This window comes from Epinephelus lanceolatus, chromosome 8 (assembly GCF_041903045.1).
Source record: "Epinephelus lanceolatus isolate andai-2023 chromosome 8, ASM4190304v1, whole genome shotgun sequence".
Taxonomy (NCBI): Eukaryota; Metazoa; Chordata; class Actinopteri; order Perciformes; family Serranidae; genus Epinephelus; species Epinephelus lanceolatus.
Window position 1 is genome coordinate 29,921,433 of NC_135741.1, and position 23,630 is coordinate 29,945,062.

Sequence of the window (23,630 nt, forward strand, 5' to 3'; positions counted from 1 at the left end):
AAATTAGGGGTGAAGAGTGCAGAAGTCCACACCCTTCCCGTGAAATTGTGTTTGTCAAACATACAACATTAACTTTATACATAGGTTTTAAGATTCTTATGCTTTTTAATGAGTGCTTAAGATCAGCATTGTATGTCTGTGGATTAACAGCTACAGAAACATGGTCACACCTGTACTTCCTTCACTGTGAATCTGAAACAGTAAAACTTGATCTACTCAGTGTGCAATGTGCATTAAGGAATAATATAACAGGTGAACACCACATATGTCACAGTGACTTGTTGTTCCATAGAACGTGATCAGAATGCAGAATGCTGCTCATGACATCATTCTTTGATGATCCATTCTGGAATCCTGTCTTAAATACAGATAGACACTTGCTCAGAGTCAGTGAGAGAGATCTGCACCTAAGATATAAAGAGCACAAGTCCTCATACTGAAGACAAAAGATGTCTCTGTATAATAAGCTCCGTGTGGACCAACAGCTTTGTGACGCGGTGATCAGAGTGGACGGTGTTGAATTTCATGCGCACAAGATCATCCTCTGCAACTGCAGCCCCTACTTCATGTGAGTTGGTTATGGGGTGTTAACAGGGGGATTCTTCTGGATTTATACTCTTCAAATAAGCAGAAAAACAGCAGCATGCTAAGCAGTGAAAAAGAGTTAAAGCTATAGTTGGTAACTTTTATAAAAACTGTCAAACTAGGCAGCACTGATCAAATATGAATCAAGATTCCGTTACAGCATTGCCTATTTCTCACCTCAAATGTTTTCAGGGACATATTTAGTGTACTGTTTAGCTGTAAAATGAAAAAGTCTGTGACCCAGTCACCATGTTTAATACAGTTAAATGGAGTACCACGCATCACCCACCAGCTGGATCAACTTTCTCCTTCTACAGCTAAACAGTACACTAAAATGTGTTTCTGAAAACATCTGAAGTGAGAAATAGACAATGCAGTAACAGAATCTTGTTTATATTTGATCGGCACTTCCTAGTTTGGCAGTTTGACTGGAGCTAATGAAGCAATTTACATGAAATGAGGTTTTTTTTATTGTTTTTGTTTTTTTCTGAGCTTATTTTTTTCATTTGATTTTTTCTGTCAGTCTTTTTGTGTACAGATTACTGTAATATGATGGTGATGTAATTTGATGGGCCATTTATGTGCTGATTTACACATTGTTTTAAATAACATCAGCACTATCCATTGAGTTGACTTTGTGATTGTAAGTAATGGATTTACAATATTTATGTGTAAATAAAATTTGACTCTAACAGACAGTTTGCATTGATAAATATTTGGATGTCCATTTTGTGTATTACTCAGAAAAGAGAAAGCCTTATTTCAAATCCCATCCCTTCTGTGCAGTGGCTCGATGCAGCAGTAATGCACTTACATTTGTTTTCTGTTAGTCACGTCTCTTCTGTAAAGTGCAATATGGGATTAATATTTATATTCTTATTCTATGAAATGTGAATATGATGGAAAACATAAACCACTTTATTTTTTAACCCTGTATATACCTCCTTCCTGCCCCACAGAAACCTCTTCACCCAGTGGTCAACCCAAGACTGTCGGGTCTTTGATATTCCCAATGTGTCACCTGACATGATGAAGCTCATCATTGAGTTTGCCTACACTGGCTCTGTTCCTGTGACACAAGAGAATGTAAAGGAGCTGTTCAAAGCTGCGGATCAGTTCATTGTCGAGGGCATTATACAGGCCTGCTGTGACCTCCTGGAGAAGCAGCTGACCCCACAGAACTGCATCGGCATGTGGTGGTTCACAGACTTTTATTACACCCCTGAAATGAAACACAAGGTGTTCCTCTTCCTCCTGAATCGCTTTGAGGAGGTTGCTGCCACCTCAGAAGAGTTCCTGCAGCTCTCTGCGCAGGAACTTGTCAAAATCATTGAGGATGACCGACTCAATGTGAAGCAGGAGAAGACGGTGCTCTCAGCCATCCTTCGCTGGATCACCTACGCAACTGAGGAACGCAAAGAATACATCCCCCTGCTTTTATCCAAAGTAAGTGTGGGATGAACCTTTACTCATCCACCACGACATCAACTTTTGATTCACATCTTTTACATTCCAGAACAGGTGATTTTAAGTCAAGAGGCCAGGACAAAGTCAAAATGCTTTTGTAGACCAAGCAATAAATGGTGTTCTTGTCTTTACAAATGTAAAACGATTAATGAGTTAATTAGGACAAAGAGAGAAGTAGATATATCTATGAGAGCTCTGTAGGAACCCTTTCAACATCCAGTTATGGTAGGATTCTGAAATATCTATTAATAGAAGTATGAGGAATGTGACAGTCAGGTGTAGTTCCTTAAAATGTTTTTTACTTATGGGACATTTTGGAAGAATTTGGTAGGTAAGAAAGATTATATGGTGAGAAGCCAGACAGGTCTGTACCTGAATTAAAAGTATAAGGTGGTGACATCGCCTATAACATCAATGAAGTTGTGTGGACCGACAACCTTTACTTTAAATTCATGAATTACAGTAAATATTGTGTGTAAAGGTCAATCAGCCTTGAGATAAATAATGTAAAGAACATAACAATATGATGTATTTCCATATAATCTTTCCCCTCTAACTAATCTTTTCTCTCAGATTAGAGCCAAGAACATACTGGATGTTTGTAGGCCAACATCAACATTTATCAGCCATGCTGAAGTGTTGGTTGGGCTCTATTTTAGACAATTTAATTCTAACATATGTCCGCATGTCTCTGTGTAGGTCAGGCTGGCTTTAATGAGTCCAGAATACATCACAGACAGCGTGAGCAACAACGAACTGGTGAAAGCAAGTGAAGACTGTCAACCAATTCTCCTCATGACCCTGGAGACCATGCTTCACCTCCGAACAAATAGAGTCTGTGACTCCATTACCTGTAACCCTTTGGCCCGCCCACGACTGCCCCCTGCCATCCTGTTGGCTTTTGGGGGATGGAGCAACGGCGGCCCAACCAATTGCATTGAGGCGTACGATGTCCGTGCTGACTGCTGGGTCAATGTAACAGACAATGAGGAGGATCCCAGGACCTACCATGGCACAGTTTTCCTAGATGGATCGGTTTACGCTATTGGTGGCTTTGACAATGTTGAGCGTCTCAGCTCTGTGCACAGGTTTGACCTGGGCACACAGACCTGGCAGAAGGTGTCACCAATGCATTCAAGACGCTGCTTTGTAAGCGTAACTGTGATGGACGGGTCCATATACGCCATTGGAGGTTATGATGGACATGAACGACTCCAAACTGCTGAGTGCTATCAGCCCAAATCCAACCAGTGGACTTTCATTGCACCCATGCACGAGCAGAGGAGTGACGCCAAATGTACAGCTCTCCGTGGCAGGGTGGGTGGAGCTAAGGAGCAGCTCACAGGAAATAATCTGTTTAAAATTCATCCAAATCTCTCATTTTACACAAAGATCCTGCAGTTATTGTTTCACTACTTATTGTACAGTTTATTAGTCGTTCTGTTATGATATTGCATTGAATATAATATGAATTATCTATGATGTCTGTCACTGGTTGTCAGTTTACTCTATGATAGAAAATGAGTCCTTTAAATAGAAAAGGGTGGGAACCAAATGATGGTGCAAAAGGCAGCATTACCAATCCAAAATTTAGCATCACATTATGCAGAATTGCCTCTTTTGTTTCTCTGGCTAATCTGGCTACTGGCTGGTCCGTTCCCCAAATGATGTGGAATATAAGTCTAGAAAACCCATTTTGTACAAGACATTCAGTTAATGTTTTTGCATACTTGCCTTCAGTGAAAGTCTTCAAAAGATGACATATTACCTCTTTAATTTTCTCCAGGTGTACATTTGCGGTGGTTTCAATGGGAATGAGTGCCTGTCAACAGCTGAATGTTACAACCCAGAGACCAACCAGTGGACACTGATCGCTAACATGGGTGAAAGGCGCAGTGGAGCTGGGGTCATCGCCTATGCAGACCGTGTCTATGTGGTAAGCACATTGAACACTGCTGATACACAGAAACACAGAGACAGTTACTCTCAGTAGAGATGGTTTGCTGTTTTTCTTTGTTTTCCTGAATATTTTGGGGTTTTGGAGTGTTGGTCGGATCAACAACAATCAGCAACAAACATCTGAATGTCAACTTGTGCTTTAGGATATTGTAATGGGCATTATGCAGAATTTTCTTATATTTAGAATAGAATAGAAAAGTTTATTGTCTGGAACCAAAAGGCAACAGAAATTTGTCTTCGACAGGGCTCAACACCAGCTTTACACACACACAGAAGACATTTAAAACACATCCAAGACATTTACAGACTTAACTATCAGTTGAAGAAAAATAAACAATCAGTAGATTGATCAATAATGAAAATAATTGTAAGTTGCTGACCTATATACAAGAACACACTGAATAGATGCAGTTTTTCTTTGAAAACTCACAAGGATTTGTTTTTGTCTAGGTTTCAATGGACAGTTTCCATGTTTTGTTTTCTTCAGTTATATGTGAGACTCAACGCTGCATTAAATAAAACTTTGTGCAGATAATTCTTATCATTTTCTGGCAGGAAATTTCTCAGTGTAAATAGCTACATATTATCAGAATTTCCAAAAGATTCTGTTTTTTGACCTTTACAAAAAAAGACAATATTCCTACTTAGCTGTACACATAGCTAATGAAAATGAATACTCCACTAATTTCTCATTTACATGCAGCTGTGCATACTCCAATTACTGTGCCCTGTCCTTTCGATTATCATGTCAAAATATGGAAAAGTGGAACTGCTGTAGTCGCTTGTGCTGTTGTGCTCCTATACATCAAAATAGGGTTTTCTTCATAGTTTCCTACTGGGGTTGGACTTATTGGACTGTGCCATATAACCTCCCTCTTTGAGTCCTTCCACCATCTTCTTGAAAAGACATTACAATATTTGTGCAAATCCTAAAACCTGTTGATACCCCAGTGTTGGGACCAGGCCTCGCAGTGGGTCACCATCTATTGGGAACTCATCACTCGAAGTATCAAAATGGCTATCAGAAATAATGAATAATAATTATTAATTATGTTAAATAATGTGACTCAATTTACATTAAATCACAGGAAATTAAGGGACAAATGACACAGTCCTTGACGATTCATTCACTCTTGTGCAATATTAATTCCAAAAGTATTTATTCACAAACAAAGCCAAGCAAACAAATCACATGACATCACATTTTTAACTTTTCTCTTAAAGGTTGGCGGTTTCAGTGGAAACACTCGTCTGCGCACTGCCGAGGCCTACAACGCCAACACTGACACCTGGCACACTGTGCCCTCCATGATGAGCAGCACCCGCACTAACTTTGGCATCGAAGTGATCGATGACAGTCTCTTTGTGGTCGGGGGCTACAACGGCCTCACCACCATCCCTTACGCTGAGCGCTATGATGTCAACACCGGTGAGTGGTCTGATGTCTGTGACATGGGGATCTCCCGCAGCGGCCTGGGCTGCTGCGTGGTGTATGGTATCCCCAACCTGGCCGAGTACGCTGCCCCTCATCACAACTTGCAATTCTCTGTGGAGGATGATGAAGTGGAGTAATGAAGATCCACCTGACTGCTAGCTAAATAAATGTCTTTGCATCAAACTACAACAGTGCTACTGTTACTCCACCAATAACAGATTTTCAGTTTGTCAGCTTTATGTTGTGGGACTACTAACTGGCCCCGTGACCTTTGAACAGTGAAAGAGGGAAAAAAACATTTCTCCTGAGAAAAGAATCAGAATATAACAACAAAAAAACTGTCAAAATACAGAGACGCAAGTCCACTGATCTGCTTAACTCAGTTCAACTAGAGTACTAAACTAAAACTAAGTAAATATATAAGCAATAAAGATATTAATTTTGGCCATCCCAGTGGCCAAAGGGTTTAAAATGCTCATCACATAATCATAATGCCCCTGGTCTGATTCTGGCCTGGGACCTTTGTTGCATATCGTGCCATCTCTTTCACCTTATATCCTATCCACTATCTTACAAAAGCAAAATACCCTTAAAATACAAATAAATGAATAAAATAACAAACAATGACTTCCACTTATCTCAAGGGAGGTTTCTGTAAAGCAAAAAGAAGGGACACAGTGTGTCACCTGTTGCTGCTGCTCTCACAGCGGAGGAGAAGCACTGACCGAGGAAAACTATCAGTATCAGGAACTCCTGGGAGGACTTTTGCAAAGCCTTTCCCTTGGAAGTTTGTCCATCCAGCCCACATGTGTATTGTCTGGACTTATGACCATGTCCATTGCAGTGTTTTGTGGGAGATACAGCTGGAATATACAGTGTTGTTATTGGTACTGGTACTGGATTTTTGAGGCGGATAATTGTAGATATTTTAAAGTTTAAAATAATAATAATAATGATAATAACAAACTGATAATAGAACAGCCGGAACTGTCTTCATGTGACACGTACCCATAAACATTTTGACAAGGATCCATTAAATTTGGTGATTAAAAAATTGTGACCAAAATATGCATTGAACAGGACTTTTTATAGTTGAGAAATGAAATTGTCATAATGTTCTCTGACAAAAATTATGTAATGGTACCACTGTTTCTAAACTACCTCAAACACATCTCTAGCATGTCTGTATTGCAAATTCTTGATACTCATCAGCTGACAAATACAGATACAACTTGAGAGAGAGAATATTGACAGATGTATGATCTGGGCTATTTATTGAGGTCTATGCACAGCGACTATACTGCTCCATCTAGCTTCATGCACTTGTAGACTATAGCTTCCTGCATGGCAAAGATGAATATGCACATATTCATACAGGCAAATCACACAGGCATATCAGCAGAACATTGTAGCCTATTTGTAGCTGCCCCCCCCCCCCCTTGATTCTAATAACGAAGTCCACAGTTATAGATGATATCATCATTAAATTATTTCAGATTTGTTTTGGAAATAATATAATAAGATTATAGCCGCTGCGCAGCAATGGTCGGGGCTGGCCAATTTTAGGCAAAATTAGGCAATTCTGAGCAACACACATGCTAAAACAAAGCATATCACAACATAGAAGTTACATCATATAATTATGGCATGCCCTTCAAACTGTGGATGAGTGGCTGAAGTGATCAGACTCATAATATACAAAGGAAAGAAAAAACTCAAGAACAAGAAAGTAAGAATAACATTAACTGCTAGCAATTATGAACAAACTGGCCTGATCCAGCGTAAAGCGAAACATTATCCATGGTGACAAAGATGAAAACATTTTTTAAAATGTAAAAGTAGCTATTGGATAGATAGATAGATAGATTGGATAGCCACAAAACTGCCTGGATCATAACTATTTTAACCTTGGTAATCTCTAATCGACATAGCATGATGCCTGAACATAGGACTTTCACATTAGAATGTCCGTTCTGCCTTAGCTGAGGGTTGAACTCACAACTTCTGAGACTGAGGTCCGTCTTCTATCTCACTGAGATAATTGGCAAGTGACAGTTCATGTGTGGCTTCACAAATTGACTAAGCCAAGCATCAGGGTGCCAGACAGTAGCCATCCATGCCATGGAAAAGCAAATTTCAAAGTGAAAGTTCCAAAGCTGTAGCACATATGGTTGATTTGTTATGAATTTTCAAAGTTTTGAAATTTAGAGGCTTGCTGTAGCGCCACCATCAGGACTATTGTCTTGTGTTTTCAGTTGAAGACATCTGGCATGGGCATGGCATTTGCAAGTATATGTTTACAATACCGTTTACAGTCAAACATTTTGATGCACTATAGGCTCAATTTTCGATAAATCAAAAATCTGTGTGGATAGGACAGTCTGAAGATGCTCTGTAGCAAGTTTGGTGTCAATTGAGCAAAAAATGTGGGAGGAGGTAGGTTTAAGAAGTTTTGCATTTTTTGAAAAAAAAAAAAAAAAAACCAGAGTGATGGACTTCATAATTTGCAATAGGTGTAAATGTACAAAAGTTTCTTCAGTATTGGGGCTACATTTTGGTGAAAGTTGCAAATCTGTAGCACGTGTGGTTGATTTGTTTTGAATTTTCAAAATTTTGAACTTTAGAGGCTTGCTGTAGCGCCACCATCAGGACTATTGGCCTGGGTTTGCAGCTGAAGCAATCTGGCATGGGACTGGACCTTTGTGCAAAGTTTGGTGATTTTTCGCGCATGGGAAGTATTATTTCCTCGGAAGAAGAAGAAGAAGAAGAAGAAGAAGAAGAAGAAGAAGAAGAAGAAGATGCAGGATAACAATAGGGTCCTGGCAGCTTAGGCTGCCCGGCCCCTAATTAACAAAAAGTGACACAAAGTTGAAGGTATTTTAAAAACCTAGAAGATTCAGTGCTGAAGCCCCAGAGGTCACCACCCTCTTCTGCCTCTGTGCAAGAGTAAAAAAATAAATAAAATAAATTACTGTTTAATTACTTTATGTGAACTATGTGAACAGGTTTCTATTCATCTTATCTCAGTACAGACCGCATGTTTTACTGACATTTTTGCTTTAATTTCTTTAAATGTAGTCCACTTGCATTTTTTAATTGATCTGTTTTTAACATATCTCATGAAGAAAATATGTAGATGGCACCATTACCAACAGTTATGAATGGCAACTGCAGTCATTGAAGGTATTTAGAAACATCATCATGGTGACCCCTGCTGTACAGTAGCCACATTTTTACCTGAAAATGAGTGTTACAAAATGTCTAACTTTGCTCACCATAAAAAGTATGATTTCTAATCTTCTTATCTAATTTAATCAAATGTCAGTAATATCAGCTGCTCATCAATATACTGTCAGGGATTATGTGACACAAAAAGTCCAGCAGATGGTGATGTCTCTCTGCTGAGTATATTTTTTACTTCGCCTGATACACAAACACACCACAAGACAGCAAATAACACATTTTTATTTTTCAAACATTTTATTTATAGTTAGCAATTTTTTTCCTTATGAATAACAATGTGTTTCCTAAAAAGCGGTAGACAACAAACAAACAAACAAACAAACAATTGCTTTACTCAGCTTTGGCAGCAAGTGGCCTTATAGTCACATTTAAATGGTACAATATCAAAATGTATACACCATATTAATCATATATGTAAAGTTAATTTGTTTATGTCATTATCTTATTTTACTGCAGCTAATAATAGAGGTACTGTACATAATGGTTAGAGGATGTGGATCATTGTGTTTTTAATGAAATTAATCAAGCAAAAAGTATAACCATAAACAGGATAATAACATAGTACATTCTAGTTTAATATATAGATGAAAAATAATCAGTGGATGAAAAAATAAAGCCCCAACGGGCAACCCTGTAATCTCCACCTAAATCAGTCCAACTAACCAACAAAATAAAAAAGCTGTCACTCATGTTAGATTTCTGTTCTGGCTCATTCTTTCACAACAACATTGATGAAACTCTTGATTTCCTTCAGTTTGTCACTGTCAAAGTTCACCAGCAGCACAGTGGGGCCGGCAAAGTTGGGACTGAACTCGATGGTGCCCTTGGCTTCCTGTTTGGGGCCCACAGTTCCAATCCTGCAAGAATAGTACACCATATACAACATCATGAGCCAAAATATCTGAGATGAGGTTTCTGTTTTCTGCTTATCTTTATACTTATATCTACAGCTCAGGAAAAAGAGTAAGTGTGGCATTGACATCCATTGTATTGTCGTGGCAATTTTTAGCCGATCTGCTTGGGAGTCAGCAAACAAGACTGAATAGCTTCATGCACGGGTGTTTATTCTCTATAGAGAAGGCGCAACCTTAGGCTCAGAGCCCAGAGTTTGTGTCCAGAACAGTGAATACAGGGCGTCTTTATAGCTACACTCAGACGACAAGATGATGAGAAATCAATTGTAGCTCTCTTGGGCTTTCCTGCCTTAATTATGTTCTCTTGATTACATCAGAAGAACATACCTGTTGCACTCTAGTATATAACATGTTAGGTAATCATCTGTATCTGTTAGACAGTCAATGGACTGTCTCTGAAGGCGAGATTATAGTCAGTGCAAATCTCTTGATGATGTCAGATGTTTACAAAAGGGGAATGCAAAGGTCACACACTTGCAAACACATAGGAAGAATGAAACTATGGAAGCATATGCATGAAGAAGACAAAATTTCCACCATAGTATAAATGTCATATTAACTTTTAAGAAATTCATTCTGTAGCTGTGACTATGGATTAGCAACACAAACCACAGAATGGCATCTCAGAACTGTAACTAACTTTGCTTTTTTATTACTTAAATAGGAATCAATAGGAATGTGACGGCTATTGGGAAAAGTTAACTATGATTTTGGGCACGTTTGAGTTTTGTACAGACTTTGCACTAACATCATCTTGTACCATTAACTAAATAAACTGTAATGGGAATTGGGTGATAGAAATGTCAAAACAAATAATCAATCAGTGGTTGATGAAACACTCAGATGTTTTACCAGTGTAAAAGTAGTAATATCACACTATAAAAAATGTAAAGTAAAAATCCTGCATTCAAAATCTTACTCAAGTAAAAGTACAAAAGTATTAGCATCAAAATTAGTTAAAATACTAAAAGTAAAAGCGCTCAAAGTACTCAGTATGCATAATGTTCCAAATTTATGCTTAAGCACAGTACTTGAGTAAATGTACTTAGTTACTTTGCACCCCGGTATTTGATGCATAAATTGATTGAGTTGACATACTTCACTGTTACAGGTTTGCCGTCCGTGAGGCCGATCCCCTCTATGGTAAAGCTGCAGTCCTTCAGTGGCTCTGGTAAAGGGTTCAACATGGTCATCTCTGCCGTCACAGGCTGGTTCACTGTGACCTCTCCCACTAGCTGCAGAGACGTGTTTAGATAAAAAGGTTTCATCATTTAGAAGGTGGTATAATATTCTACATGATTAAAATTACATCATATGATACCTCTGCCTGAGTGGACAATAAACAATGGCAAGAAATACAGTCATTTTTAGTTTAGCCCAAACAGTTCTGTGATCAAGGCTTATCCCCAGAGCTCAGGTAAGGTCAGAGCTTTATAAAAAGGGAGTGACCAGCTGCCAGACTGAAAGCACCAGGCATTCAAGAGACACAGTGCCAAAAAAAACCACAGATATAGTAGGCGAAATGCCAAAAGAGAGAGAATATGGGGTTGGCTTTTACTTTCACTTCTGCTGGAAAGCGTGTTTACAAAGAGTAACCGACAATCCTGCACAGTATACCTTTAAGTTTGAGTATTTCAGTTATTTTGTTATGTCATGTAATACGTTTCAGTGGTTCATGGTCAAAGCCAAATAAGAATGATTTAACACAAAGGACAGGACTAAAGTTTACAGTGGTTTACAAAATACAAAATGTAACCAGATACCCAGTAAAAGGCAAAAAGTATTGTATTAGAAACTCCATCTTTGCAGCAGACAGAGTCATCCCCTCCCCTGATAGGAGCACTTATCACCTAAAAAAACCCCACAAACCTTTAGTGAAGCAACAAAATAGTATTTGGGCCTCTGGGCTGCCCACATCACTAGACCCAATAGCATACATACTACGTAAGCCTCCACCTGGCAAATATAAAACCCCCTCACAGACCTTAAAATAATAATAATAATATTAATAAATTACTTTTACAAAATGCCAACTGGAGTTGCAGTGGTCCAAATATGACTGAGAAACAGAAGGACACAACAGACTCAACAAGAGCAGATAAACAGACAGAGAAGTAGTAATATAAACCCACCATGCACCATGTTTTTGTTTCATGTCAAGTTCTGTTTTGGCCAGGATGTAAAATAATTTATTTGTTCACAATGGGTTTTTCTAAAATATAACACTATAGAGCATTTTATTTCTCATCAATACATTTTATTTCTTTAATTTCGAACAGTTATACTGTGCATATTTTCAAATAGTATCTTTTAAATATTTTTGTTAAAATTATTTCTATTGTATATTTATGTATCTTTGTCTATGGACTAAAACACCAAAGCTAATTCTTTGTTTGTGAAAACCTACTTGGCAATGAACCAGATTCTGATTTTAATTTCTTTCACCTGCCCATTGCCCTTACCTTGATCTCTAAGTCTGGCTCATCCAGCACAATGGTCTTCTCAGCCTTATGGTAGTTTGTAATCTGCTTGTCGATGGTGATGGCCGACAGCTGGATCAACCTGTCAGAGGTGATCGCTGGTCCATAACGGTCGTACTCAAGTCTGAGAGACAGGCGCTTTTCTGAAAAAACACATACATTGTGTACATATTTATTTGGATACTAATACAATTTCTATGCAATTTCAGCACAAGAATGGGATCTGTGACAGATGGTCAGATAATTCTTGGTGTCGTGCAAAGTGTTTTTCACTAAGATCAGAGCTGACCTCCACCAGAGGGCACCTCCACTTTGTCTGAAGTGATTCCGCAGCAGTCTCCCTCTTTTCCATTGTAGGTGACAGCTTTGGCCAAGAACAGGAAGGTGCAGGTCCTCGTATCGAAGCAGTTGTTGGTGAGGATAGCGTGCACCTCAAAGTCCGCGCCCACAATCATGTTATCAGCCAGTTTGATCTTAAATTAGAATTATGAGATGATTTGCTTAGTTCATGGACTATACAATAATATCAATGAATATACAGTACAGGCCAAAAGTTTGGACACACCTTCTCATTCAATGCGTTTTCTTTATTTTCATGACTATTTACATTGTAGATTCTCACTGAAGGCATCAAAACTATGAATGAACACATGTGGAGTTATGTACTTAACAAAAAAAGGTGAAATAACTGAAAACATGTTTTATATTCTAGTTTCTTCAAAATAGCCACCCTTTGCTCTGATTACTGCTTTGCACACTCTTGGCATTCTCTCCATGAGCTTCAAGAGGTAGTCACCTGAAATGGTTTCCACTTCACAGGTGTGCCTTATCAGGGTTAATTAGTGGAATTTCTTGCTTTATCAATGGGGTTGGGACCATCAGTTGTGTTGTGCAGAAGTCAGGTTAATACACAGCCGACAGCCCTATTGGACAACTGTTAAAATTCATATTATGGCAAGAACCAATCAGCTAACTAAAGAAAAACCAGTGGCCATCATTACTTTAAGAAATGAAGGTCAGTCAGTCCGGAAAATTGCAAAAACTTTAAATGTGTCCCCAAGTGGAGTCGCAAAAACCATCAAGCGCTACAACCAAACTGGCACACATGAGGACCGACCCAGGAAAGGAAGACCAAGAGTCACCTCTGCTTCTGAGGATAAGTTCATCTGAGTCACCAGCCTCAGAAATCGCAAGTTAACAGCAGCTCAGATCAGAGACCAGATGAATGCCACACAGAGTTCTAGCAGCAGACCCATCTCTAGAACAACTGTTAAGAGGAGACTGCGCGAATCAGGCCTTCATGGTCAAATAGCTGCTAGGAAACCACTGCTAAGGAGAGGCAACAAGCAGAAGAGATTTGTTTGGACCAAGAAACACAAGGAATGGACATTAGACCAGTGGAAATCTGTGCTTTGGTCTGATGAGTCCAAATTTGAGATCTTTGGTTCCAACCGCCGTGTCTTTGTGAGACGCAGAAAAGGTGAACGGATGGATTCCACATGCCTGGTTCTCACTGTGAAGCATGGAGGAGGAGGTGTGATGGTGTGGGGGTGTTTTGCTGGTGACACTGTTGGGGATTTATTCAAAATTGAAGGCACACTGAACCAGCATGGCTACCACAGCATCCTGCAGCGACATGCCATCCCATCCGGTTTGCGTTTAGTTGGACGATCATTTATTTTTCAACAGGACAATGACCCCAAACACACCTCCAGGCTGTGTAAGGGCTATTTGACCAAGAAGGAGAGTGATGGAGTGCTGCGGCAGATGACCTGGCCTCCACAGTCACCGGACCTGAACCCAATCCAGATGGTTTGGGGTGAGCTGGACCGCAGAGTGAAGGCAAAGGGGCCAACAAGTGCTAAACACCTCTGGGAACTCCTTCAAGACTGTTGGAAAACCATTTCAGGTGACTACCTCTTGAAGCTCATGGAGAGAATGCCAAGAGTGTGCAAAGCAGTAATCAGAGCAAAGGGTGGCTATTTTGAAGAAACTAGAATATAAAACATGTTTTCAGTTATTTCACCTTTTTTTGTTAAGTACATAACTCCACATGTGTTCATTCATAGTTTTGATGCCTTCAGTGAGAATCTACAATGTAAATAGTCATGAAAATAAAGAAAACGCATTGAATGAGAAGGTGTGTCCAAACTTTTGGCCTGTACTGTATATAAGTATACGGAGGTAGTTCTTAAGTATGTTGAAAAGATTGATTCTGTGATATGTGGAACAGAATATTAGAGAAAAATTATTATGGTCAAATTAATTTCAAAGCAAATGCAGCATAGACTGAACAATTAATTAAGGATTGACTAGGTTTCCATTTAATCATCCATCCATTCATCTATTTACTACTTAAAGAAACTTATTTTCATATCAGGTTATATGCCAGTTAGCAGTATTTAACAACCACATGTATACTGTATGCCTGTCATACCTGTCTGGGTTATTTTCAACCTGTGACCGTTGTTCCTCTTTCTTGCCCAGTATGCATATATTGGCATTATTTCACAGTTCCCTTTGACATGATAAATAATGTTTCTGTTCTTTTAACCCACAAATCTGCATGTCAGTCATAGACTGAACTGAATCACCTCGTATGTAAAGTTTTAAAGGTCCAGTGAGTAGGATTAAGAGGCATCCATTATATATATATCTATAATCATCTGAAAATAAGAATGGTTGGGTTTTTGTTGCCTTAGAAAGAGTTATTTATATCTACATACAGCAGGTCCTCTCCAACAGAGTTTGCCATGTTTTTCTACAGTAGCCCAGAGTGGACAAACCAAACACTGGCTCTAGATAGGGCCATTTGCATTTTGCCTCAGCCACTTTAGTTCTCTGACATGTATGGCACACAGGAGAAGTTTAATTTTGCAAATGCGTTACTGTAGAGTTTAAGATCTTTTCTATGATGTGTATCTACCACCTGTATGAAGAGTACAAAGAACACCTTGATATGAAGCCCTGGCTCTTCCCCTCGCTGCTGTAGCTTATTGTGATGTTTAGCCTTCTCATATACCCGCCTCTCCTCCTCTGAGCCTGAAAACCATCAGAATAACAGAAAAGTCATGTCCATGCACACATGTTGAGTACAGGTGGTCTCCTTCATAACTATCATCATATAGATTTGATAGACATGGATCCATGCAACAAGCCCACATCTTTTAATTGAGTGAGATACAGTACGTGTGTCTGTGGTTACAGTAAAAGGAGCGTAATGTAACAGCAGCACACTGACTCCAAATCACTAATTTATTTCAATGGACAGTGTTTTAATTGAAATGTTAAAGATGCAAATGGAGCCGTGTGTGAGTGTGGCCATGTGACTCTGTACCTTCTGGATACTTGTACTGGTGTGTGATGTCGTGTCTTTCATCTGAGCCCACAGTTTTGGTGCTGATGTTTCGTCCAACAGATTTAGTTGATCCACTGAACCTGACAAATTCTCCATTTGTCAACTTCACCAATTCCACAACATCTGCATTGACCTGACTCCACACACAACATGAGATGACATGAACTAATGCTGATTATAAAGACATTACAATGATTAAACAGTCTTGCAATTTCTGACAAGCACTTTATTCAACCTTATATACACATATGTTCAAACGCACTGTGTCTAAAAATATGCATCAGAGCGCAAAATTAAGCTGCCTCTGTTAGGTGGGTCAGCTTGGCTCGTTAAGTAAAAACTCTAACTTGGACCCCAAGTAAAACCAGTAGTCAATAGATTACAACGTAAATGTACTCAATGTGCAATTTCTGTGTGTTTCTCTTTAAAATGTTACTGAAAGGCTCAACAAACACTCACCTCAGCGAAAATAAAGGGAGCATCATACTCCTTGGTCAGCTCTCCTTCCCTGATGGCCTTCACAGGGCACGGCCCACAACAGAAAACACCTGAAAGCATAACACATCCAGAGACGGACAGGGTTCATTTCAGCAGGAGTCAGACACACAATGCCTAGATTTAAGCCATGCAAATCATTCAAGAAGCAAAACAGATTAAAACAAGCCAGTAATGCTAAGTATTTTGGTGACGCAATTTTGTAAAATTTTGGTGGGGTCTTTAAAATGTTAACAATGTACTATTTTTGCCTTGTATTTTCTATTTCTCTGTACCCTTGCATTTGATGTCTTAATTGAACAGATAAATTATATCTGCATGTCATGGATAACTTCAACCTTTGTTGATGGGGACTCCATCCCTTATACGCAGCTTGGTGTGCTCTGTATTTCAGTTTAATGCTCATACATTTGTATGTGTCGAGGCTGTTTTGCTATTTGTGCCAATGTGCTGTATAATATGGTAGGTCACTCTACAGACTACTCTATGCCCTACTTTAGTTGGCGGTATTGTGGTGTTTGGTTGTGTAACCCACGTGGAAGTGCTCACAGTCAGTCAGCCCCCCTCCCTGTAAAGTAACTTCCCCTGAAAACCATGGTATATTTTACAGGCTGCGGTGCCACATCATCTGTGTCAGGTGCATTACTTAAAACAAAATCGTTACATTTGTGGTGACCTGTTTTTTGTTTTTTTTTACAGTGTCATGGACAACAGTCTCAAGATGGGTCATGTGAACATGCCAAACACAAGCTGTCACAAGTTTGGTCATAACACTTTACACCAAATCTGTTACCATTGTCCGAAACTGAAACCAACCACCGTGGTTAAATATTGTGACTTAGTTTGCAGCTGACAGTGACCCATCTTTGTAGCAGTTTTGCTGCAGTTAGAGTCAGTTCTCATTAAGTGTTTGCATTATTCTCTTTGTTCTGTAACTGCTCTGCTAAGGCTGCAGGGAAATTATTCTTAGATTATTTTAGTTTAACCTGAACATTTCTCTCAACCTATACTGCATAGGTTAAGTAAATAGTTTAACTAAATAATTCTGAGAATCTATAGGTGTGTTCATAAATTCTGACATATGTATTTAATCTGTGAAACATTTACAGAATAAAACAAAACAGCTGAATAGTTGAATCTCAAATAATAAGCTGTTGAAATATTACACTTGCGCTACAAACTATCTGTAGGTGGACTCTTAATAAAGTGTTCAACTTTAAACATTAAATTCAGAGTTTACCATCACTTGTTTCCTGTGGGGTTGGGTCGCTGGCTTGCCAACCATCAAACTCTGACCCAAGATCAGGGCGAGCCATCCAGCTGTCCACCCAAACGTGGAAGTTCCTGGTTAAAATAGTCATATAAAGGACAATACCATTATCATTGTTGTTTCAATTTGTAAAATAATATAGTAGTATAATAGAACATAACCATAACCACACACTCACCATATCGAATCTCCTCCAGGAATTCTCACACCGTCTTCATCATACAGGTTTTCTATGATCAGGTTGGCGTCAGTATCGTGAGCCGATCCAAAGTTAGTAACCACTCGACATGGAATGCCCAGGGCACGGGACACTGGAGGAGGAAAAAGAGCCACACTACATCATACTGGCTAACTAAAGTACATGCTGGAGATAGCAACTGTCATCAAAGACTCACAATAAAAACATTACACAGAAATGTCACGTGGTGGAGCGGGCTTCAAAGCCATGAGATTAGATCCTTAATTTAGGGTTTTGATAAAGATTGTGAGGCAGTGAAGGTGGACTGGAGGAAGTGACTGGGATGAGACAGATGGTGTGTTTTAGGAGAGAAATGCAGCAGCGGCAGCGCTGTTGGTGCTGTATCTGTTCAATTAATTGTTTCTATATTGCCTCAGGATGAGTGATGGCATGCAGCTGGTTTATTTAAAAGTTCAAATTAACTTTCTATCTTTCTGTTAAAATAGCAAAATGTCAACACGACATGTGACTATCATCTATGTAAAACACAATAACTCTGTGCACATCAGCATGTGTAGATAAAACCTTTCAGTTTAACAGCAAATGAATCTACAGAGAGTCAAACCAAGACTTTCATGCACTTCGCACTATGCTCCAACCTGTGCATGCGAGAGCAGCAAAGACCCAACACTGGCCATAGCGGACAGGCCCACTCTCCGCCCACTGGTACAGAATGTCCGCACTGCCAATCCATGTTCCTGGATGAACCCCATCTGTAACCTCTCCCCAATTTCCCACCAGCACGCCATCATCATCATTACTGTTGATCTGTGGGCACAGACAGAGGGGAGACAAGATGTACAAACAGATAAACATTGTAAATCAACATGTACAAGATTTCCTCAAAGATACAGTATGAAGGATTTTCCTAAAAAACAATGTCTAGACTCATAAAGAACTAATCCCTCTCAGTCGTGACTTCTGACCCACTAGAACTGTGTGGCAGTGTATTTTTCTGCAGACCTGTCTGTTTTTTCTTATCTCCTTCTTATTCTCTGTGTTTGGGATGTTTATGGGCTTGTACCCCCACAACGCTCAGGTGAGGTCAACGCTGTAAAGAACTGATATATAGCAGAACAAAATGCCAAACAAGGGTGAAGATGGGGTTGGCTTTTACTTTCACTTTTGCCGGCAAGCATGTTTATGAACATTATCTGACAATCTTGCATAGTATTCCTTTAAAGCTTTTTCCATTTGCTTTTCTAAACCTCAAGTGTCTGCAGGTCTTTCATGGGAAAATTCTCCTAAAGGATGTGTACTATTTTGACAGCTTATTTGGGAAAAGTAAATCTGACATAATCAGACCTCATGAAGCTCACAGAAGCCTGGAAAAACTAAAGCGCAAATGTGAAGTTAAGTGCAGCAGATCAATATAGACACACACAGGACTTTTCTTTTTGAAAGCATTCCTACATGCCTTAAGATCTCTTTAGGGATTCCTCATTTTTTACAGTGGATTTCTCCAGACATCCATCAGCATTATAGTTAAGATCAAGAAATGTCATAATACAAATACCTCCAGAAAAAAACAACTCAGTACACTAACGGAAGTCTGTGTAGCACCACAAATACCAAAGTTTTGACAATAAAAAATCTTCTGGAAAATCTATTTCCCTGATGGACCTGTTCTGTCTATGCTGAGCAGACTTAAGGGCTGTAAATTAATATTGGTAGATCAGATCAGAAGAGTTTATAAGCAGTGCATACAGTTAAGGAGAGAAAGTGAATAATTTCCACATGTTTGTAATGTTTGCTTTGCACGAGTGCATTCTCAGTGTGTCATAAAACCTAAATATAGTGCATGATCCTGTCATCTTGGAACAAGCTCTGTACTGATTTATTGTTTAGTGACAGCTACTGGACCAGTAGAAATAGCCCTGGATTTCTCATATAGCTATTTTGACTTGCAGCAGGAGAAACATATGGACACACTGTAATTCATCTATAACTCTGCTCTCCTGCTTGGAACCAGAGCTGCACATTATGTTTAAAACTTCCTTTCTTTGCTGCAGCTTTCTCTCACAAAAGTTGCCTTGGGAGACAAGAAAGTTTCAAAAGAATGAGAGGGGTCCCCTGGTCCAGCATATAAAGGATCAGAGAGAGGGTTTTCTGGTGCACTAGGGTAATCTCTGCCTGCTAAAATAAAGGCTATTCACAGTCTGGTTAAATGGCATTCACAGGGTCTCACTAAAGCCTGGACACAAACCCACCATAGCACTCAGCACCCTGGTCACATAGACGGGGTCTCTCCTGGCTGAGCAGTCCTTGTCGGCATCAGAGACAAATTTGGGGTTTTCGTCCAGAAGCTTTAGACAGATATCCAAGATTCCTCGTTCAAACTATAGATAGACAGACAGAGAATAAAGGAGATTAGTGGAGCAGCATGTAAGGTGTCAGCTTTCTGTGTCATTTTTATTTGGCATTAGGCTCCACCCAATGCATGGTTTAGATAAGTGCCAAAAAGTGGCCAAGAGCCTGAGAGGCGGGTCGGATGTGGCAGAAGCTGATTAGAGGATATAAACACTCCTAAATTCCATGGTATGGATAAGTCTCAACTAATCATCTCTAGTGCCAGCACTGGCCACGAAATGCCAATTTCAACACCAGCATTGAAGTGCACAGTCATATGATTTAGTTTATGACTCAAATAACATGTTTAAGTGTGCAGTACCTCTTTCACTGGAATAAAATATGATTGATAAGTGTAATTGGATATTAAAATAGTGGCATGCTTATTGCTGAATTCTATTCTATTCTATTCTTTTCTGAAGAAGCATTTAGAGATTACGCATTTTTCTGTGTACAGTTTATTTGATTGATCTATTAAAAGAGTAACATTTGACATTTCGTGTACCTGTCCAAAGTTCCAGGGCTTCCCTTTGATGCGTTTATATGTTCCTCTGTAGACCTGCCCATGTTGTGCTAAAACATACTCCTGCTTCTTCGTCTCACTGCGCATGTAAACAGCATCTCCTGTGAGTCAGTACAGACAGAGCACCAACACATTTAGATCATGACTGCATTCATATACAGTACAGGCCAAAAGTTTGGACACACCTTCTCATTCAATGCGTTTTCTTTATTTTCATGACTATTTACATTGTAGATTCTCACTGAAGGCATCAAAACTATGAATGAACACATGTGGAGTTATGTACTTAACAAAAAAAGGTGAAATAACTGAAAACATGTTTTATATTCTAGTTTCTTCAAAATAGCCACCCTTTGCTCTGATTACTGCTTTGCACACTCTTGGCATTCTCTCCATGAGCTTCAAGAGGTAGTCACCTGAAATGGTTTCCACTTCACAGGTGTGCCTTATCAGGGTTAATTAGTGGAATTTCTTGCTTTATCAATGGGGTTGGGACCATCAGTTGTGTTGTGCAGAAGTCAGGTTAATACACAGCCGACAGCCCTATTGGACAACTGTTAAAATTCATATTATGGCAAGAACCAATCAGCTAACTAAAGAAAAACCAGTGGCCATCATTACTTTAAGAAATGAAGGTCAGTCAGTCCGGAAAATTGCAAAAACTTTAAATGTGTCCCCAAGTGGAGTCGCAAAAACCATCAAGCGCTACAACCAAACTGGCACACATGAGGACCGACCCAGGAAAGGAAGACCAAGAGTCACCTCTGCTTCTGAGGATAAGTTCATCCGAGTCACCAGCCTCAGAAATCGCAAGTTAACAGCAGCTCAGATCAGAGACCAGATGAATGCCACACAGAGTTCTAGCAGCAGACCCATCTCTAGAACAACTGTTAAGAGGAGACTGCGTGAATCAGGCCTTCATGGTCAAATAGCTGCTAGGAAACCACTGCTAAGGAGAGGCAACAAGCAGAAGAGATTTGTTTGGGCCAAGAAACACAAGGAATGGACATTAGACCAGTGGAAATCTGTGCTTTGGTCTGATGAGTCCAAATTTGAGATCTTTGGTTCCAACCGCCGTGTCTTTGTGAGACGCAGAAAAGGTGAACGGATGGATTCCACATGCCTGGTTCCCACTGTGAAGCATGGAGGAGGAGGTGTGATGGTGTGGGGGTGTTTTGCTGGTGACACTGTTAGGGATTTATTCAAAATTGAAGGCACACTGAACCAGCATGGCTACCACAGCATCCTGCAGCGACATGCCATCCCATCCGGTTTGCGTTTAGTTGGACGATCATTTATTTTTCAACAGGACAATGACCCCAAACACACCTCCAGGCTGTGTAAGGGCTATTTGACCAAGAAGGAGAGTGATGGAGTGCTGCGGCAGATGACCTGGCCTCCACAGTCACCGGACCTGAACCCAATCCAGATGGTTTGGGGTGAGCTGGACCGCAGAGTGAAGGCAAAGGGGCCAACAAGTGCTAAACACCTCTGGGAACTCCTTCAAGACTGTTGGAAAACCATTTCAGGTGACTACCTCTTGAAGCTCATGGAGAGAATGCCAAGAGTGAGCAAAGCAGTAATCAGAGCAAAGGGTGGCTATTTTGAAGAAACTAGAATATAAAACATGTTTTCAGTTATTTCACCTTTTTTTGTTAAGTACATAACTCCACATGTGTTCATTCATAGTTTTGATGCCTTCAGTGAGAATCTACAATGTAAATAGTCATGAAAATAAAGAAAACGCATTGAATGAGAAGGTGTGTCCAAACTTTTGGCCTGTACTGTATATATTTTCATTTTCTAAATTAATGTATAGATGTGCAAATGGTATAAACACAAGCTGCATGTGGAGCAAAAAACATAAATTGTAAAACAAAATGTACTCACGGGAGCACCAAGCATTAAAAAGCAGGGTGAACTGTCCTAAACTGGTCGTCTGCCCCTCCTGCTCCAGAGTCAGAGAGTAGACCCCTATGGGGGCATTGGATGAGGAACTGATAGATACAGACACTGTGTATCCAGAGGGATCATTTGTGGCAGATGCACTCCAGTCACTATCCAAAGTGGAGTCACCCAGACCAAAAGTAATCTTAGTGTCTGACTCTTTTCTGGGTAACGGACCTGGAGAGACAGAGATACATGCCTATTAAATTTAAATTCAGATAAGACAAATACAAATCCTCACGCAAGCACACACACACACACCCTCCAAATATTTATTTCTCACACACGTATAAACATGTTAAAGTAATCAATGAGGAACAAGAAGCTTACCAGTTTCAACAATGAGTGCAAAGCTTGTTTCGCCTGGTGTGAACTTTTTGCTGCCAGGTTTCAGATGTAAAGTGATATTGAAGGGCTGTCCCCTCCTTACAATCAAGCGCTCCTCTTCATATAGATGTGTATGATGGCTGCTGCTGTTGCTCTTAATGTTAAGATCACAGTGTTCAATGTCCAAAACTGTGTAGAGATTAAAATACAGATCACTTGTCACATGAATTAAAAATTCAACACACATCAATAGACTGAAACTGAACATTTGATTTAATAACTTGATGTCTTCATCTAAATATGATCACCCTCTTAAAGTTTCTACACATGATAAATCACAAGAAATCATCAGTAAGACATTCCCCAACAAATACAGTGTCACTCTCTGCTCCAGATCAAACATATCTCATGTCATTCACCATTCCAGCTCATCACATTTCACACTTGAATCTGATACTTATTTAAAATAGTTTGACTCTGTGATGTAACACAGAGAGAAACGCATCTTCAATTGTAGATAAACTCTACCAGCAATATTTGAACGTCTGTCCTACAATATGAAACAAAAGTAGTTTTCTTCCTTCTTACCTTGACTCATGTCTGCAGTGAAGTTCTTGTCCCTCGACTCCTGTGTGGTAAGTAACACTTCAGCTGCAGCCTGTGCTTACTGCTTAATGATCCTGCAGTGTAGTGGCCCCCTATGGGATATTTGGAGCATGTGAAACCTGATCTTCACGCCCCCATCTGCCTATTCCTTGCATCAGTAATTCTGTTTTTAGACTTCCAACACCCCTTCCTCTTTATTCTTCAATTTAAACCTAGTCATCACAGCTATTGTAAAAAAAAAAAAAAATTATTCCATTTTTTAAAAAATCCATAAATTCCTGTTTCTAAAGTTGGTTATAAGTCAGCAAATTGCTTTTTTTTCTTTTTTTTAAGTTTATGTGTGTGTATGTGTGTGTATGGCCCATAATATACACTAAAACATAACAATATATCATATCTACAAGTACCAGATACCTTATGGTGATATTTTTCCT

The 23,630-nt window shown here is 39.5% G+C and overlaps 2 protein-coding genes across 2 annotated transcripts; one reads left to right on the plus strand and one right to left on the minus strand.

The window, feature by feature from the left end:
- The first annotated feature begins 1,611 nt into the window (after window positions 1-1,611).
- LOC117258116 (kelch-like protein 10) lies at window positions 1,612-5,937 on the plus strand. Its single transcript, XM_033628620.2, has 4 exons — window positions 1,612-2,031; window positions 2,752-3,369; window positions 3,839-3,988; window positions 5,236-5,937. Exons 1-4 carry the CDS (start codon window positions 1,612-1,614, stop codon window positions 5,581-5,583), a joined length of 1,536 nt encoding a protein of 511 aa, XP_033484511.1. The 3' UTR covers window positions 5,584-5,937.
- Window positions 5,938-8,895: 2,958 nt separating this feature from the next.
- Window positions 8,896-23,306, minus strand: LOC117257713 (protein-glutamine gamma-glutamyltransferase 2-like). The gene is made up of 15 exons (XM_033627993.2): window positions 23,179-23,306; window positions 22,594-22,779; window positions 22,207-22,440; window positions 20,299-20,417; window positions 19,655-19,783; window positions 18,044-18,212; window positions 17,385-17,517; window positions 17,177-17,280; window positions 15,901-15,989; window positions 15,421-15,574; window positions 15,037-15,125; window positions 12,373-12,556; window positions 12,066-12,226; window positions 10,702-10,838; window positions 8,896-9,546 (listed from the first exon to the last, which is right to left on the minus strand). Exons 1-15 carry the CDS (start codon window positions 23,186-23,188, stop codon window positions 9,399-9,401), a joined length of 2,046 nt encoding a protein of 681 aa, XP_033483884.1. The 5' UTR covers window positions 23,189-23,306; the 3' UTR covers window positions 8,896-9,398.
- Between the last annotated feature and the right edge of the window lie 324 nt (window positions 23,307-23,630).